This window comes from Fukomys damarensis, unplaced genomic scaffold, assembly GCF_012274545.1.
Source record: "Fukomys damarensis isolate Sample0158 unplaced genomic scaffold, DMR_v1.0_HiC HiC_scaffold_23, whole genome shotgun sequence".
Classification (NCBI taxonomy): domain Eukaryota; kingdom Metazoa; phylum Chordata; class Mammalia; order Rodentia; family Bathyergidae; genus Fukomys; species Fukomys damarensis.
In genome coordinates, this window is record NW_022900935.1 from 44,670,767 (window position 1) to 44,688,813 (window position 18,047).

The window sequence follows — 18,047 nt, forward strand, 5'->3', positions numbered from 1 at the left end:
CGCCGGCTCCGCCACGGTGTGGCCCTCGTCTGGCTCGGGCGTCTGGAGGCCGCGGGGGCTGGGCTGGAGGCAGTTAGGAGAGACGGTCAGGTCAGACGTCTTTGCATACTGGGTTTCGCAAACACTTTGCACTCACTCTCTGCCAGGCTCTGTTCTCGGGGCTGTCGAGCATGTGTTTGTATAATCCCTGACAGGCTTTACAGTGGGACGTGTTGGAATCACTTCTCTCACAGGTATGCAAGTGGAAAGTCCAGCGAGGTCCCACAGCCAGAGAATTGTACAGCAGATTTGATGCTAGACAGGTGGTCTCCAGCCCACCCTGTTTTTCCTGTGGCTTGTAGGTTCTATTGCTTCTCGGCCTTTTGGCTTAGATCAAGTGTAGTATCTGTGGCTTGTAAGCTCCACAACAGTGGCCAGGAGGATCCCAGTGCCAGAGACCCCTGCAGTCAGGTTCTAGTACCCACCTGCCCAGTTCCAACGCAGGCCTGAGAAAAAAATAAATATAGTAAGAGACAGAACTAGGAGAGAAAACGGGGAGCCAGGACGATCAATGCTAGTGCAACCAACCAAGGCGCTGGACAGTGCCTGACTTTTATTGGCAATCAGTTGGGGTATGGTTTCTATAAAAATTAATGTAAACAAGAGTCAAAAAAGAGGAGACAAAGCATTTTCGAATTAGGAACAGGACAAAATATATGGTTGTAATGAGAACGTTGTCCTTCTAGTCTGAAAGTTTTAGTTGTGAGAACAGAATTTGGGTACGAGTTACTCTGACTTCGGTATTTAGGCTTCAGCCAGACTCACTTCTATAAACAAGCCAGTTGGGTTGACTCTTCACAGCCCACCTTGGGCATAATCAATATCATGGTCCTCTCTCAGGAGTCAGTCAGTGGCACAGGCAGGTGGAAAGGCAGATAAGGCGGAGCCTGCTGAGTGGACTGCAGGGGAGCCTGGGAGACAAGTGGTTGACAGCTGTCTGCACCTCATGGAAGGGGGCCTTGAACTTGTGGGAAGATGGTTGTCCATAATCTTTAGGTGACCCCCACCCCCTCCTAGAAGTAATATCTGTTTCTCCTCTCAGGTGCCAAGAAATGGCTGGAGTGGAGGAGAGAGATTGAACTGCTCTCAGACATAGCCTACTTTGGCCTCACCACCCTGGCAGGTAGTCCCTGGCAGACCCTTGAGGGACCCACAGACCATCCTAGTCAGAGGCCGGGGCTGGGGCTGCCAGGCAGAGTAAAGAGCTCCTGGAACCAGCACCTGTGGCCTCGGGAGGAAGGGTGCATGTGGCCAGAGGAGGAGCAGCTGCACAGAGACACTGCTTAGAGCATTTCCCAGCCCAGGGCCTCTCCTTTCATCCTTTTTTGTGTCCCTGGAGACCTAGGGATTTGTGTGTCAAGGGTACCTAACTTTAAAACCCATTTCTCTTGAGGTGGCCTTGGTGGCACATGCATATCACAGTGCTCACCCCTTTTGAGGGTAATATGCTAACAGTGATTCCCTGCTGGGACAGTGAGGGGCCAAGGTTGATGGTTGTCCCTTAGGATAAAGCTAACGGGGAGGGCCTCAGGATTGCGATTCCAGCCCTGCACCCAGCAAAGATCTGTGAACACCCACTCAGTTCCTTCAGACCTGTAGAAGGGATTTCTGGAGGGGTCATCCCACTGAAGAGCACTGGCCAATGGGAAGCAGAGGATGAGCACCAGGTGCCTGTGTTGCGGTGCAACCTGGGAGGTAATGAGCACTTTAGAGACAAAGGCCAGGTCTGGGCCAGGGTGTTGGGGAGCATTTTCCAGACAGAGCAAGCAACTAGAGCTAAACCTCTGAGAGGGAGGCCCCTCAGCAAGCTGTGAGGACCCAAGGGATTTGTGGGCCTTGTCAGCCTTTGGTTTTCCTTGTAAGGCATGCAGTATCGTGAGGACATGGGCAGGGGTGAGGCCAGTGGCAAGCTGTGGCCAGACCACAGTGGGAGAGGTGGATGCAGGCAAAGGTGGCTGTCATGGTCTGCTACAGATTGTGGTGAGACACCTGGGGAAGAGTCAGGAACAAGGAGGTCAGCATCACCTTCATCAGGGACAGGAAGCAGGAAAGCTGGCTTTCTGGGGTTGGGCATGGGGCCTGGAACCTCGCTCTCAACAGGGGTGAGTTTCCAGGTATTTGTCTGAATCCCTACGGCAGTACCTGGTAGGCAGCTGAGCTGGAAACCTGCCCTTGGGAACAGACCTGGTCCACCATGGCCATAAATTGTGGTTGCACGGTGCATGTGGGAAGTGGGGAGCCATGAGACTGATCCAGGGGCTTGAGCAGGGGCTAGGTGGAGGAGGTACAGGAAAAGAGAAAGAGGAAGAGAAGCACAGATTCTGAAGAGGGGCAGGATCTAAGGGTGGGGAAGCACAGGTCAGATACTGGGAACTGAGGGCAGCTGGAGTGGTAGGCTGTGTGACCCTGCCTGAGGTCACAGCGAGCCCATGGTGGGCATGTTGGCCTGGGCCAGAGTGACAGATGGGACTAGCACTTGGAACAGAGGCTGAGAGAGGCAGGCTGGCCCAGGAAATCCATCCCCAAGTCAGGCCCTCAGCTGGCACACCCATCCTCATCCTCCTAGGGTACCAGACGCTCGGGGAGGAGTATGTGGGCATCGTCCAAGTGGACCCATCCCAGCAGCATGTGCCCTCCAGGCTCCGCCGCAGCATGCTGGTCACACTCCACACAGTCCTGCCCTACCTGCTGGACAAGGCCCTGCTGCCACTGGAACAGGAGCTGCAGGCTGACAGTGATGGAGCCCGGGCCTTGCAGAGCAGCCTGGTGCCCGGTGGGCGGGGCTGGTCAGGGGCACGGCGCTGGGTACTTCGCCATGCAGCCTCCCTGACCGAGCAGCAGAGGAAGACATTGCAGCAGGCAACCTTCATCCTCAGGCAGGGCCTCGCCTGCCTTCACCGGCTCCATGTTGCCTGGTTCTACATCCATGGTGTCTTCTATCACCTGGCTAAGAGGCTCTCAGGGATCACTTACGTAAGTAGCTGTGCCAAGAGGCTGCTCTGGCCACCCTACCACTGCTGCCTAGTCTGCATCCCTCTGGGCACCTTGGCTCCTCAGGGCCATGCTGCAGCACAGTCACAGCCAAGTATTCTGTTTTGAGGCTGGAACCAAAACCCACTACCTGGAAAACAGCAGGTCCTGCCCAGGTTCATTTTGTTGAAGACCCAGGTCTGGCAGAGCCCATGAGGGCCAAGGGTAGAGTAACTCCTCCCTCCTGCAGCCAGCATGCATGGGGCAGCCAGGGCGTGAGTTGGGCTCACTGACCAAGGGGGTCTTGGGCCAGCTCCACCATCTGCAGGCTCAGGCCTTGGTCTACAAGCAGATGGCCCCAGGGTTGCCAAGATAAGCGTGGACTCCAGCTGGCTCCTGACCCCTCTGTTCCCCACCACCATCCAGCAGCCCCACTGAGAAGCAGGATTTTCAGCCAGGGTACTTCTAACCACGTTGACTGTGGCCTCCTTGCCACTGGTCAGCACCCCTGCCAGATCTCCCTGTTCATGCTGTCCTAGCCACCTTCCTTCTCAAACAGCGCCCATTGCTTCCCATCCAACTCCTTGCTTCCCAGCTCACCCAGAGTCTGGTCCCCCCCACCCACCTTACCATGTGGCTTCTATCAGAAGGGCCTGCCCTTCTGCCCCTACAGCACTGTCCTGCCCTCCCCAAACGTCCCCCTCCTCAACAAGCAGGCCACCCCCATCATGGAGCCATGTCAGGCATCGGCCCTGGGTATGCCCAGATTTTGGGGGGAATCGACACTATCCTCCCTGTCACAGGAGTTGGGGCAGGCACGGAGTCCTCTCCAGGGACCAGTGGGAACATGGGAAGTAAAGGACAAGTTATTCAGGCTGCCAGTGTGGGAGAGACTTGGACCAGTGGGCCACGTGCCCTCCTAAGAGGGGAGCATTCTGTCCTGCAGCTGGGCTGTTGGCACACATCCCTGCACTCCCACACCCCCCAGTGCTCTTCCCACTGCTCTGCACTGTATTCTGAGGTGGGACCTAGATAACCTTGCATCCTCACCTATTCCCCTGGCCCACCTAGGCTCATGGCTCAGGTCTGTGCCAGTGACACCCAGAGGTCCCCATCGGCTCCCCAAACCCATCCCCCGCCTAGCCTTGTCCTTCAGATGTTCCCAGTCCCGACAGAATGGGAGGCCAGGTCCCCTTGGGGTCCTCAGCTGCTGGCCACCTGCTTCCACAGCTCTGCATCCACCACCTGCGCGGAGAGGACCTGAAGGCACGCGCAGGCTACCGGCTGCTGGGGCTGGTGTCCCTGCTGCACCTGGCGCTCTCCATGGCACTGCAGTTGTACAGCTTCCGGCAGAGGCAGAGAGCCCGCAAGGAGTGGCGGCTGCACCGCAACCTATCTCATCGCAGGTGCGCAGGGTCTGGGACACCCTCCACACTGGTCAGCCTGGTGGGCAGCATCCTCACCTATATCCCCGCCCTCCCCAGGGTCTCCCTGGAAGACCGAGCCATGCCCAGAGCCCCACTGTGCACCCTGTGCCTAGAGGAGCGAAGGCACTCGACGGCCACACCTTGTGGCCACCTCTTCTGCTGGGAGTGCATCACAGAGTGGTGTGACACCAAGGTGGGCCTGGGCAGGGACCCCAAGTTGTGCCTGGGATGTTCGGGGGAGCCAGGCGTTGGGCTGCTCCCGCTCCTCACTGGCCAAGGCCTGGCTGGGAGCAACGGCTATCAGCCCGTGGTGGGTGCATGAGTCCCCATACTTGGCAGGCCCAGTGCATTTATTTGCACATGTGGTTTCCCCACAAGACAGGTGCCCCAGGTTGTAGGGGGACATGCTGGCAGTCCTACATGGCTGTACCCAAGAGCCAGGGCTCCAGCTGACCTGATGGCAGGCACCCAAGCACATTCACCCTTCCACAAGCACTGATAGATGGGCAGGGGGCAGTGGAGGCATGAGTGTGGACAGAGTGTGCTTCTTTGTGGGCACCTGAGAAGTCCCATGCCCAGCAGACAGCACCAGAGTTCATCCTGGAGGAGGACCTGGCAGAAGGTGCTAGGAGGAGCTCAGAGCAGCTCTGGCCTGATTCTCATCCCACCAATGAGGCCCAGGGTACCCCACAGCTGCTCACAGGCTTGCTGGGCACACAGGGCATGGCCCAGGTGCCAGAAGCCCTACTGGGAGGTCCTCTGCCTGAAACTGCTAGGTATCCAGCATGGAGGTAGGGCCCCTGAATGGTGGTGCAGCTGACCCAAGCCAGCCCTGCCACAGGCCCAGCACCTGAGCCCCCATTCCACACACTCAGACCCTCTGGGAAAGGCTGCTTCCCAAGTCCAGAGTAGTGGGAAGCTACCCAGTGCTGCAAGGCCCAAATGGAAGGTGGCAGGGGGGCAGTGCAGGGCCAGCCAGCAGGCTACCCATGAGCACCCCTCTCCCCACAGACGGAATGTCCCCTGTGCAGGGAGAAGTTCGCTCCCCAGAAGCTCGTCTACTTGCGGCACTACCGTTGAGCCATGCCAGGTGGGCTTCAGGGAGTGGTTGGAGAAAGCAGTTTGTCTTCAGGATTAGCTAAATGCACAGAAACTAAGCCTCACACAGGTTCTGCCAGATGACAGAAGACAGCAGGGCCCTGTCCCAGGGCCTTCAGAACTGTGTTGGGACAGGAGCCCGGGACACCCACTTCCCCAAGCCACAGAGCTGAGCACAAGTTGCAGAAGTTAGCCAGAAAAACTTTATTCACTGGAGGCTGGACACTCATACCACGCTGAGCAGAGGCAGGGCCAAGTGCCCCGGCCAGACAGCTACCTCCAGGCCTCGGTGTCAGCTGAACCCACGCACCAGCCAGGGTCAGCACCTCAAGACGTTTGGCACACACTTTTCAGTATTTGTCCTCTGCTTCCTGCTTTAAGAAAACGGGCGTTGTCTTGGCCTCAACAAGAACTGGGAGGGGCCTCCTTCAGCTGGGCAGGCAGAGCCCTCAGGTTAGAAGTTGTTTCCCAACACTTAAACTGCATACACACTGGGGTGGGCAGGTGAGCCAGGGCCTCTCCTGGGGCCATGTGGGCAGGCAGCTGGCTCACCTGAGGTCAGTGCCATGGCCAGCACCTTCTCAGCTGTCTTTAGCCTGCTTCCTGCCTTGCTTAGTATTTCCAGGTTTTAAAAATTAACATGCCATAGATAGCGTGACCTCTGACAGGCTAACTCAACAGAAGACTGCAGAGCCTCTGGGCTGTGTCACTCCCCCACCGAAAAGCCTCAGGGCCAGGAAGGGCATGCACTTGGAGTGGTACCAGAACTGCTTGGGTGGCAGAGGCCTCCCGGTCCCCACAGAAAGGAGGTCCCACAGAGAGCTGGGACACAGCCCTAAGAGCCATCTCTTGCTGCTCCTTGATTCACACCATTTCCTGTCAAAGCTGAGACCCTCAGCACCAATCAGGGAAACAAACAAGGACATCCAGAGTTTGAGAATCCCAGATCCTCCCACATCTAACAAGTACTGAGAAGGTCATGTGAAATGGTGCAGCAGATATCCAAATGGCTTGAACATCGCCTCTCAAAGGAGCTCAAATCCTGATGTACAAAATTCAGCAAAAGAAAATACAGACAATTGACACTCAGCATCAAAAACTACCTGGGCATCTGAACCAGCAGGGACTGAAGGGGACACCAGGCCGTGTCTTGGTGTCCACACCTGTGGGGGGCGCTGTCGTGCTGCCAAAATGGTTCACCTCCCAGGGAGGCCAAAGACACTGAGCTTGGGGACTGACTCGTGTTTGAGACGAAGACTACACAAGGAAGGGGACATTGTCTTTAATAAAGTTGGAATTAAAAAGTCAATTAGTAAAAGGATTATCACATCAAAAAAGCTGACATGCAGTAGATTGTTTTCCCCCCACAGAAAATGAAAAGCCAGATAAATCCGCAGGTCTGGTCTGCATTGACCAGGTCTGGTCTTTCCTTACAGGGGCTGTTGCATGAGAACAAATTTAAATTAATTAAAAGCAAACTTTAGGTATCAAAGAAATATGTCAAAATAATCTCAAACAATTAAAATAGAACATATATAATTCCAAGCCCTCAGAAGCAGGGTAGTTAAGAACACAGTTCCGAGTCGTGGTAGAGACATCTCCAGTGAGATGAAGTTGGGAAAATGGCATGAGAACCTCAGGCCGTGAGGTCGCCTTCACAGCCTCACGTGCTCTCCCACACGGCCAGGCTGGCTCTGTCCTTCCAGCCCACAGGAGGGGCCTCGGGTGGCAGGAAGGTGGCCTGGCTCCCGCCCTCCCTCTGCCTTCCCCTTGTGCCCCATCAGGAGGGGCCTCGGGTGGCAGGAAGGTGGCCTGGCTCCCGCCCTCCCTCTGCCTTCCCCTTGGGCCCCACCACCCCCGGCCCCCCAATTTGCTACGATTCCAAACATTGGAGAACACGTGAACATCACTGAAGAGGAAATCAATGCAATTTGGTTTAAATGCCAGTTTCTTCAAGAACCTGATATTTTTAGTTACAAATCATTGAGGCTTCTTTTTAAAAAGAAAATTCAACTCCCTCATAATCAACTACTTTATGTGAAGAAAAAGGCATTGTTACAATGGCTCAAAACCGGTCTTGAATACGTGAGATTCAGTCCAGCTTCTAACTAGCAAACGTCTTGCCCACGTCCTCCTTCCCTTTGTATCTCCTCTTCCCGTGTGTGAATGGTATGTACCGGTATTTAATCATGTGCTGGGGAAACAAACAAACAAAGTCCAGTTACTTCTACACAGATCCTGATCAACCACATTTTTCCTAAATGTGAACAGCCAAAGGCACCGCCTCAATCTCTTCCACACGTCACACAACCGACATCAGGATACCAATAGGTTTGAGCTGGGTAAGATGGTGCTTGCCTGTAATCTAAGTACTTGGGAGGCTGACACAGGAGATAACTGAAGCTAGGCCAGCCTGGACTACACAGTGAGACCCAGTCTCAAAACAAACAGGAAAAAAATGCCAACAGGCTCCCAACTCCCCATGAACACGGCAGCCCTCTGATGTGCTGGGCCCTAGGATCCAGCCACTCCAGAAGCACTGGGCAGGAATGGCCAGAGAGGCTGAGGCTGGGCCCCCGAGGGAGGGTTTGCAGCTGCGCTCCACAGTCCTGGCCAAGGGGAGATCTCAGTGGACATCCCTGCTCCTCAGCAGACCCAGTGAACCCTGAGCTCAACCAGGAAGAGCACCAAGCCGCTTCTGCCCAGCTCCTGCCAGCTGCACTGAGCCTAGTGGCTCCCCAAGTAGACACGCACTGTGCGCTCACTGCCGTGGCGGGAAACAGCACCTGGTCCTCATCACACACAAGGCCCTGCTCCCCACTGCCCATCCCCAGCAGAGCAGTAACTGTCACCCTGGCCACACAGCAGTGCTGAGTCTTTACCTTTATTTGCCTCTTCATTGTGATACAGAAAAGCATGATGAAGTACATCACCAGGATCGGCCAGAACACCGGGACGTTGAAAGCCTCAAAGAAGGTGCAGACCATAGCCACAAGGATGCCCTTTGTAGCTGCATGCCTTAAAGCAAGGGAGAAGTTAGTGCTGCCGCCTGTAGCTGGCACTAGGCTCCTACCAACCCCCTTCCAGCACCCAGCCGCTCCTGTTTGCCCCCAAGAAAGCATCTGCAGGAGCCGCACCCTGACTGGGAACAGCATGGGGTCTGCGTGTGCTCTCTGCACGTGAGCTCTGGTTTACCACAATGCTGCACTTCTCCTAGTCCTCTCCAGCCCACACTGCAAAACACCCATGCTGAAGCCCAGACCCTTCTCAGAAAGCAGAGCCCTATAGCCAGTAGCCAGATACCACGCCACCAGCGCCACCCTCCAGTCAGGCTCCCCCCTCTCCCTGGACCCCCACAGCTCTGTTCCCTACACAACAAAGCGCCCGACCCCGTCCAGCATCCCCAGCAGACACTGCACTATGGTGTGAAGACCTCAAGACGCCAGTCTGCTCAGTTTATGACCTCTGCCAAGACTGTCCCTCCTGTGTCCCAGAGACAGACATGAGGCCACAGTAGTACCAAGGAGCTGTGTCCCCCATTCTCACCCTGTGTCCTGGTCTGCAGGAGGACCAGAGCCCCCGAGCCCCCAAGGGTGGGCCCTTCACAGATCCCACACACCTCTGCTCAGGGGCCTCCACCAGGGCCCAGACAGAAAGCTGGGCCACCGGTGCTGCCTGAACCCACCTTCCTGAGGCCTTTGTGTGTAAGAGGCTGACACCCTCCTGCCCAAAACCCCAACCACTGGTGCTCACCTGAAGCTAAGAAAGCCTTAAGGTGCATTCTCTCAGAGCCCTGCAATCCACCCCCACCTCAGCCCCATGTCCTCTGGGCAAATGGACATCACAGGAGAACAGCATAACAAAACTCTGCTTTAACAAGTCTAATCTGCTCAAAGACTAAAACAAAAATTAAATCTGTTCTGTTCTCCTTGGCCACACAGGTACCTGAGCATAGGTACCTTCCGCAAATGCCTTTAAAAGGAAAGGTGCAGTCACATGGGAGTAGTGACTTCTGATGTCCTGCAGCACAGGCGGGTGATTGTGTGGATGACAGTCCACTGTGTATTCTGAGGTTGCTGACAGAGGACAGGCACATTCCCGGCACAAAGAAATGACTGCAGTGACAAGACGTGCCAGAGCCTGGTATGCGTGCAACACACGGTTCACATGTACTGGAATGTCACACTGTGCCCCATAAACATGCACAATTACTAGGTGTCAGATAAAAACTGAAAACTTTTTTGGAAGTTTAAAAAAGGAAAGAATTAGCTCACCAAAACTTAAACTCTGGAAGCCTTCGAATAAAGGGGCGGAATTCCTCATTCTGTTTGGTTGGTAACGAAGGGCCGTCATCTGGAAGGCAAGGCATCAATGAGAGACAACACTTGCCCCTTCCACTTCACCATCCTGTGTCCCTGGAGCTTCTGAACACGGCCTCAGGTCCCTCACCACACAAACCACATCAACACTTCACAAGATTTTCTAAAAGTCTTGTACCTTTTAAATGTGTGAAAAGAATTCAGGTGCACAGATCTTTCATCCACTGTGCTCCACATAGGCCCAAAAGAAAACAAGATAAGGGCCAGGGATGTAGCTCAGTGCACTGCACCTGCCTCGGAAGCCCAAGGTCCTGAGTTTGAGTCCGGTACCAAAAAAACCCAAGATGCATGACTACATTCACACAGCATAATGCCGTGTCCCCACCCACAGCACACACTGGAAACTCAGCTCACCTGGTCACACCCAGCTATAGACAGAGAAACTGAGGCCAACAGAAAAGGGTCCCATGGTTATTTTCCAGTCTCCCTCAGAGGGCGACCTTTAGTGTTTTCACTAAATGGTCTACAGAGAAAATCACAGGCTTCTGCTCATCCAGTGTGAACTGCTTAGAAACAGCACCACCCACAACAGAGGGCTCATCAGCAGGTGCAGGGCTGGGATGGGTGACTCCTCACTTGTGTCAGTGGCAGGCCCAGGTGAGGCCCACAGCACACAAACACCGGCCACATCTCAACTCCTCAGAACTCGGAGCCTGTGCTGACCACAGGGGCAGTGTGTGCAAACCTCTGGTTGTAGGGCAGCAAGTCTGGCTGGTCACTCTGAGTGCCACCAGGATGGGCTGTCTGCCTGTGACAGGCAAGACGCAGGCTCATGCACACATCTCAGTTCAACTCATCCCATCATCTGCGGTGGGACCCTGGGCACAGAGCCCACGTGCCTCAGTTTCTTCATCTGCACAAGGGATGCATGGTGGTACCTGAGTCTTCCATCAGCGAGGGGTCCACTTTGGGAGAGAGGAACGCTATGAAGAGGTTGAGGTGGTAGATCCCCAGGGCGTAGGTCACAATGTACCAGCCCTGGAAGAGAAGAGGCACAGCATGGTGAGCACTGGCCTGAGGCTTCCAGGCCACACCAGGGAGGCCTGGGTGAGCCAAAGAGCACACAGCTCACTCTTGGGGGAGGTGTGACTTCCTCAAGGACAGATGCAGCATACCCTCTTGCGACCACTCATCTCACATCACTTTGGGGCTCAGGGCTCAGCAGCAAACTCCTCTGAATCCAGTCGGGGCAAACAGACACCTGAAGCCTACGCTCCCGGCCAGCTGCTCTCCAAATCACAAGCAAACCTGCACCTCGGGTTGGGCGCAGTGTGCCTCTGGGGCACTGTTGCTCCTGCCCCTGCAGCCTGCGGGGCCAGTGCTCCCCCATGGAATCAAAGCAGAATTGTGGCTATTACTGTAGACACAGTGGCTGGGTATCCTAGAGGACAACTCCCATTGCCAGACCTGACCAACGTGGAATGTCACTTGCTGCTCAGAATGCAGGCAGGGTCAGGAACTCAGGGTCGAGCCTCCTTCGTGAGATGGGGATACCTCAGCCCAGTGTCCCCCGCACCCTACAAGTGCACTGTCAATCTTCAAGTCTGCTTGCTCGTGCAAACAAGAGGAAATCTTCCTGCTTAGTTTTCAGGCCAGACAACTGAAGATTGATGTGAAACATTAATACACACATGTCGTCAGGACAGGCCTGGCTCAGAAACTGCCTGTCACACCCGCCCCACCACACCCGACTCAAGTTGCTCCGCCAGTCTTCCCATTAGCAAATGGACCAAGTTCCAATTTACAAAACGAAATCAACATTAATCTCAGACACCTTGTACAGACTGTGTCCCTGCTGCAGTAAACTGCCATGCTGAACCAGTGCTGGGTCTGTGAGCAAAAATAAACCGGATGCAGACACGGAACACAAACTTCTGTGTCTAGTCTGAGTTCCACATACACTGGCTCAAGTGTCCAGTCAATTCACCTGTCGCTCCATGGCCCACTGTCCTCCTACAGCTTGGAAAACAGCAGGAAGGCAGCAGGAGCTTTAAATGAGAACATACCTTCCGTGCCCCCAGGGACAAATACTCCAGAAAAGGTTTCTCACCTGCCCCCCACCCCAGACCCCAAGTGCTCCCCAGGAAACGTCCCAAGGAACAGCCTGAGCAGATGTCACCCATCCTAGTGCTATCACAGCGGCCCCAGAGACCCCAGAAGTGCCCAGTGACTGTGCTGGCACTGCACACGCTCCTCTGCCTCACCAGAGATGCAGCTCACGTGGCTGAGCCCATAAACTCCAGAGTCATGCACCACAGTGCTGACTCATGTATCTGGGATGGAGTTGCTGCCCTAGGAGGCACACAGCAGGCTCACAGGACTACAGGCCTGTGATGGGTCAGGACTGGCCTGGGCTCGCTGGAACCCTTGTTAGAGAAGGTGACAATCTTAGGAAAAACCATAAAGGAGCCTCTTTAAAGAGAAACTCACAGAAATTTTTCTTGCATTTGGTGAACTGAAAAGTGTTTATTATTGTATGTGCTGCTGAAGCGAGCACTGAAAAGTATTTATTATACATCATGTCCTTCAAAATAAATTGCACCAGCAGCATCCCAACCAGCACCCACTCAGAAGTTCAGAGGCATGGAGCCTCGTTTCAGCCCAGACCCACCTGCAACAGGTAAACTCTAATCATGTAGATGAAGCTCAGGCCCAGCGTCACGACCCACCGCACAGCCGTATAAGGTGTGGACTTGTCCAGCCAAGACTGATAAATCTAGAGACAGAGTTGGGAAATGTGAAGTTGGCCAGAAACTCCCACTGCATGGCTTTGACACAAACTACACTTTCCCTATAGTTTTTTATTTTAAAAAGAGCTAATCAAAATAGCAGATTGCATGTACTGGCAAAAGCAATGACTACAACTAATCCATAATGTACTTGCAGGGTCATCTCTTCAGCAAGTGCTACGAACTATCAATCAGAGAAGACAGAAATCCAGCATTAGTGAAAGTACTGGCAGCGAACCTTCTAGAGCTTTCAGTGATGCACACAGCCTGCTGTGGCCCCATGTGCCATAGGTTTGCCACCACTGGTCTCAGGGACCATGTTGGAGGAGACCAACTTCGCCCACAGAGGATTAAGAAGGAGAGGCCATGAGTCTCCAAATCACCATGGCAATGATGTGTCTCCAGCCAATCCTGTGTCCCCAGCACCCCCCAACCATCACTCCCTTCAAGCCCAGTATGGGTCCTGTCCCATGCACAGAGGATCCAGCAGCCAGGGTCTGCTCATGGTGTGTACCACAGACTCACTGAGGGAGTCCTTAGTATTTTTAATAAGTACACATTTATACCTATACATCTGCAAGTTTTAAATTTTAATTGTGAACCTTAATCTTTAAATTTCACAATTAAAATTTTCAGTCATAAAATATATGAGCATAAATATCCTCAGTACTCAGCTTCAACACTGTTGCAATTTGCCACATGCTACTTTTCAATTTAAAAAACTAGTAAGTTTTCGCCTGTAATCCCAGCACACAGGAAGATGAGGCAGGAGGATCACTACTAGTTCAAGGCCAGCCTGGGCTATACAGAAAGACCCTGTCTTTGGGCTGGGGATTTAGCCTGGCAAGCACATGGTGCCTGAGTTTGATCCCCAGAACCAAAAAAGAAAAAAGAAAGAAAGACCTTGTTTAAAACAAACAAACAAAACAATTCCAGGTGGCACATGCCTTATAATCGCAGCACTCGGGAGGCTGAGGCAGAAGGATTGCAAACTTAATACCACGTGGGCCAATTGGTGAGACCCTGTTTCAAAATAAAAAATAAGGGCTGAGGGTGTCATTCCGTGTGAAGGTTCTGAGCTCAATCCCCAGTACCACAAAAAGCAAAACAGAAATATTAATCAGTCAGTAAACTTTTAACTGGTGCCTGCACTGTTCGCTGAGTAAGTCTAAGCATGCAGTGTCCATCTCCGGACAGCTCCCTGGCCACTGCTACAGCCTCTCCCTCAGAGTGGTCTCACCGTGTACAGCAGGAGCCCATGAGGCCCTGGAGGGCGGACTGGGGACAGGACAGGAGGGAGCACAGCTGCCTGTTTGCACTACCACCAAGGAGCAGTTTTACACTTTTAAAGGTTAAAAACCCACGTGGCCAGAAACACGTGTGGCCCCAGAGCAAAACTCTTCTCTGCATGGCCTCTGCTGAGAGAACTCAATACAGGATTCCCAGGAACAAGCTCATGGAGCACTTATGATGTCAGGGTGGGTCAAGCCTCTTGTGGCAATGCAGTAGACCCACACCATCAGGAAGGTTTGCGGAGAGCTAACAATTGCTTCTCTAAATATTTACACTAATCATTTACAAACCCACTGACCTGTCCCAGGCGTGTGAAAAATCTGTACACCACTGATGGCTTCCCATGGACAGAATCTCCAACGCTGTCCCCTTCAGACATTCTGCAACTGAGAGAAACACAAGATGCCTTCAAATTAAATAGAAAGCATTCAGGACATGAACATTTCCCCCTTTATCAACCAATCTGTCAAGCCAGTTTCTGCAATGCTCGGTATTTTACTAAAACCATCTGTGTTTTTACCATGAATTAACCACACAGGCAACAGGCTTCGGTGGAGGGGAAGGAAGGAGCAAGGTGGCACTGGGCACCAGTGGGTGGACTTTTGCTTCCACTTCAAGCACTGTGGTTGTCCATGCAGGGCAGCACTAGCCACCTCACAGCAGCAGGTGTGGCACTGATACCCTCCCTCCAGGTGCCTCTTCTGCACTGCCAGCCACCATCATCCCCATGCCCTGTCCTGGTCAGTCCTTCAGGACAGGAAGATGTCTGGGTGTCCATCGGCCATGTCCCACTTTCTTATCTTGGCACTGGAGGTAACCCTGTCTGCTCCTATTTCAACACGCAACTCTGACCCCAGGCGGAATTCACCTGTGAGGACCCAGGTGCCAAAGGTCATGCACTGCCCCACTTGGTTCCGGGTGGCAAGAGGAGGAGTATCATAATCCCCGCTTCACAAGGGAGCAGTTCTGAGACTGAGGCGTGAGACAGGTGCCAAGCAGGGCCCAGCCTGACACCAGCTCCTCACCACGCACAAACTCAGGCCCCATCCTTCTTCAGAAAACACTGCTGAATGACAGGGACCTCCGCTGCCAGTCCTACTTGGGCCCCTAAGCCAGGAGTAAGGGATGCCAAGGGCATGTCCAAACCCCCTCTGCTGCCAGGACAGGTGGTGGAGAGAAGAGAGCGGCTCCAGAGTCCACTGTTCTATATGGTGAGGCCAGAGCCAGGCTGCCTCCCACCCACAACACGAGGCTCTCTTAAGCAGCAGACACACCGCCCAGACCTCAGCCCACAGCAGCCTGGAGGCTGGCCTCACCCTGCCCGCTTACAGATGCTAGAGGCTGGAGAGCCATTACAGCAGTCAGCCTACCAACAGCAGGCAGGAACCAGCAGCCACACCTGCCAAGTCCAGCACCCTCAAGCATGCCTCGAGGGAGCATGGGAACCCCCGTACCCCCGAGGGAAAGTCAGCAGGCTGCTGGACATTGCCTTGAGTCTCTACTGGATTAGCTTTGAGTCACAGCTTAAAGGGCACCATCTCACCAGCTCCCCAGGCCACAACACAAGCCTTCACTGATATTCCCCAGGTCCCCAGCACAGTGCCCAGACACACAACTAACCGGAGTGTAGTGGCAAGGGCCCCAGGTCCTCCGCCCCAGTCAGGAGGACCTTCTGCACCCAACTGGGGGAATTCCACATTCAAATACGGGCCACACTAGAATGCACTGCCAAGAAGGGCCACCTTATTTAGGGCAAGCATGGTCAGCAGGAAGCTACTTCAGTCATGTTCATCATTGCACAGTGCTTGTAAACTTTCTTTACTCTGCCACTGAAACACTTTTGCTTTAACAAAAGCAGCATCAAAAAGAAAATACTTGGCTGTCCCACTCAAGTATCAGTAGTCAGTGTCCCACTGAGCTGTTAACACTCTCCAGACTGATGTGTGGGAAACCTCCAAAAAACTCACTAGTCGCATTCCACTTCCCTGACATCCACATTGAGACACAGCTTCACATTTGAGCTGAACTCAGCACCAGTAACACAAGAGGCATTGTAGCATGATTAAGAAAGCGAACTCTGGAGTCCAACTACCTGCTTTAGATACCAGCTCTGCAATTTCTACCCATCTGAGCCAAGCTCACTCTGTAACAACAGCTATGTAACAAAGGGATTCAGACCTAGGAAATGGGACAAATGCACTACCAGGCCTTCCTCAGAGTTCTTCTAAGAGCAAATGGTAGCCTGTAGTGAGCCTGCAGAGTGCAGCACCAATATTACAGCAGCTAAATTAGATAGGAACCAATATATAGTCAGAGAGGGAGCAGGCCTGCATGGAAGTCAACAACAAAAAATATACATCAGAATTGTGGCTGGAGGTACATCTGAAAACCAGGTCCCAAATTTAAAGAAGCAACAACCAGGCCTACATGCCTCCCTAAGGGATAAACAGTAACTTGAAATTATACTATACCTGGTATCCCCTGGTCCAGGAAGTCCATATAAGCAACAGCAGAACCTCCAGATCTACCCCTTCTCAAAATGCCTTTGTTTTTCATGTGCTCTCCCAACATGACTGGCTTCCTACTCGATCAATACTAGCTAAGCTGCTGTACTTATAATCTTATTGGTGGGTATAGTTTGACCCACTCTGTGCTCACCTCATGCATTTGTGTGCATGTGTATATGGCCCCTTAGACACATCAGACTTGTTCTGGATTAGGGCAGCCTTCTCACCAGCTGTTCTATCTCTAAATTTCTTCCCTCTGCTCACTGTAAAGGACACCTCCTCAGCGAAGCCCTCCATTGTAGTCCAAATTGACACCAAGTCTTACATCATATCACCCTGTTTTTTATTCTGTGTAACAATTATTTTCTGATACTTTCCTGGTTTTTTCATCTCAATTTCCTTCTGTGGAATACTAGCTGGGGGCGGGGGGGCTTGTCTGGCTCCTAGAAGAGTTGATCCGATATCTGTTGACTGTAACTGCTTTATATTCAATCACAAAGTAAACAAAGAAGCAAGATAAAACTACTCTAGACAGACACCATGAGTACCAGGCCAGAAATTGTATTAAAAAAACAAAACAAAACAAAAAAAAAACCTCTGTGTTTCATTCAAGAGCTCACTTGTTGCTTCTGTGATCCATCAGTCCTACGCCAGAAACGCATATCTGTTGACTGTAACTGCTTTATATTCAATCACAAAGTAAACAAAGAAGCAAGATAAAACTACTCTAGACAGACACCATGAGTACCAGGCCAGAAATTGTATTAAAAAAACAAAACAAAACAAAAAAAAAACCTCTGTGTTTCATTCAAGAGCTCACTTGTTGCTTCTGTGATCCATCAGTCCTACGCCAGAAACGCAAAACACACAACACAGAAGAGGCCCTGTGCCAGTATCTGGGTCAATTTCTCCTGGCCCAGGAACAGCCTGGTCTGTGCACCACATGTGTTCCAGTGCTGTCCCCTCCAAAATGCCCAGCAGGTCCTACTTCAGTTCCTCCCAAGGCCAAGCTCCACCCTGGGTTCCTCCCTCCCATGGGTGTGAGCCTGGCCTTTGCATACTGTACCCCTATTACAGTCACCCCAGCACACATCAGTATCTGATGGGCCAAGTATCAATCGCTGAGGACCCCATTTTCACTTACGGGGGCTTCCTTCCACCTTGTTAGGAGGTAGGTGGAAAATCACCCCAAGTAAGGACACAATGGTGCAGGACAACCAGTGTTGCATCTGAAAGCAAAAAGCCACTGAAGGTTCTCACGGTGAAGGCAGCTCTTGAGCCCTAAGATATCCTGGCCAGGAAACCAACAATAAAAAATGAGCCTAGAGAACGTATTTTACTGCCTCAATTTGGAATATTATCACCGTATAATCTTGAGCCAAGTAACTACTACTTCAGCCCACTCAGTGAAGTCTTAGTTCTCAAGCTTACACTAAATCCTACAGATGAGCCCTAAAAGTACGATGAGCGGCAATAAAACGCTGTATACAGACGCACCCCAACTCTCGAGCCTGGCGGGCAGCCCTGGCCATCGTCCCCTGTGCCCGCCAGGTGGGGTGAGAAACAGCCTGCGGCGGGGCCATGGGTCTCTGGGGCTGGCCGTCC

The 18,047-nt window shown here is 52.9% G+C and overlaps 3 protein-coding genes and 1 pseudogene across 4 annotated transcripts in view; 3 read left to right on the forward strand and 1 right to left on the reverse strand.

Moving 5' to 3' along the window:
- The first annotated feature begins 346 nt into the window (after positions 1-346).
- LOC117287447 lies at positions 347-443 on the forward strand (annotated as a pseudogene).
- A 726-nt stretch (positions 444-1,169) lies between these two features.
- On the forward strand, positions 1,170-13,356 carry Pex10 (peroxisomal biogenesis factor 10). 2 transcript variants are annotated; one of them, XM_033767909.1, is made up of 4 exons: positions 1,170-3,012; positions 4,240-4,415; positions 4,494-4,629; positions 12,800-13,356. In XM_033767909.1, exons 1-4 carry the CDS (start codon positions 2,503-2,505, stop codon positions 13,010-13,012), a joined length of 1,035 nt encoding a protein of 344 aa, XP_033623800.1. In that variant the 5' UTR covers positions 1,170-2,502; the 3' UTR covers positions 13,013-13,356. The 2 variants fall into 2 exon arrangements, with proteins under 2 accessions (XP_033623800.1, XP_033623801.1); XM_033767910.1 differs by lacking the exon at positions 12,800-13,356 and adding an exon at positions 5,448-7,050.
- Positions 7,365-18,047, reverse strand: part of Rer1 (retention in endoplasmic reticulum sorting receptor 1) — a 14,477-nt gene continuing 3,794 nt past the window's right edge. Inside the window, exons 3-8 of the mRNA XM_019207973.2 lie at positions 14,234-14,323; positions 12,525-12,629; positions 10,792-10,891; positions 9,809-9,887; positions 8,417-8,552; positions 7,365-7,728 (exon numbers count right to left, since the gene is read on the reverse strand). Of these exons, the coding sequence (XP_019063518.1) occupies positions 7,639-7,728; positions 8,417-8,552; positions 9,809-9,887; positions 10,792-10,891; positions 12,525-12,629; positions 14,234-14,314 (591 nt within the window). The 5' untranslated portion in view covers positions 14,315-14,323 and the 3' untranslated portion in view covers positions 7,365-7,638. The remainder of the gene's footprint in view (positions 7,729-8,416; positions 8,553-9,808; positions 9,888-10,791; positions 10,892-12,524; positions 12,630-14,233; positions 14,324-18,047) is intronic.
- The window catches only part of Morn1 (MORN repeat containing 1), a 53,400-nt gene continuing 53,258 nt past the window's right edge, over positions 17,906-18,047 (forward strand). The window contains exon 1 of the mRNA XM_010627890.1: positions 17,906-17,993. Within this exon, the coding sequence (XP_010626192.1) occupies positions 17,906-17,993 (88 nt within the window). The remainder of the gene's footprint in view (positions 17,994-18,047) is intronic.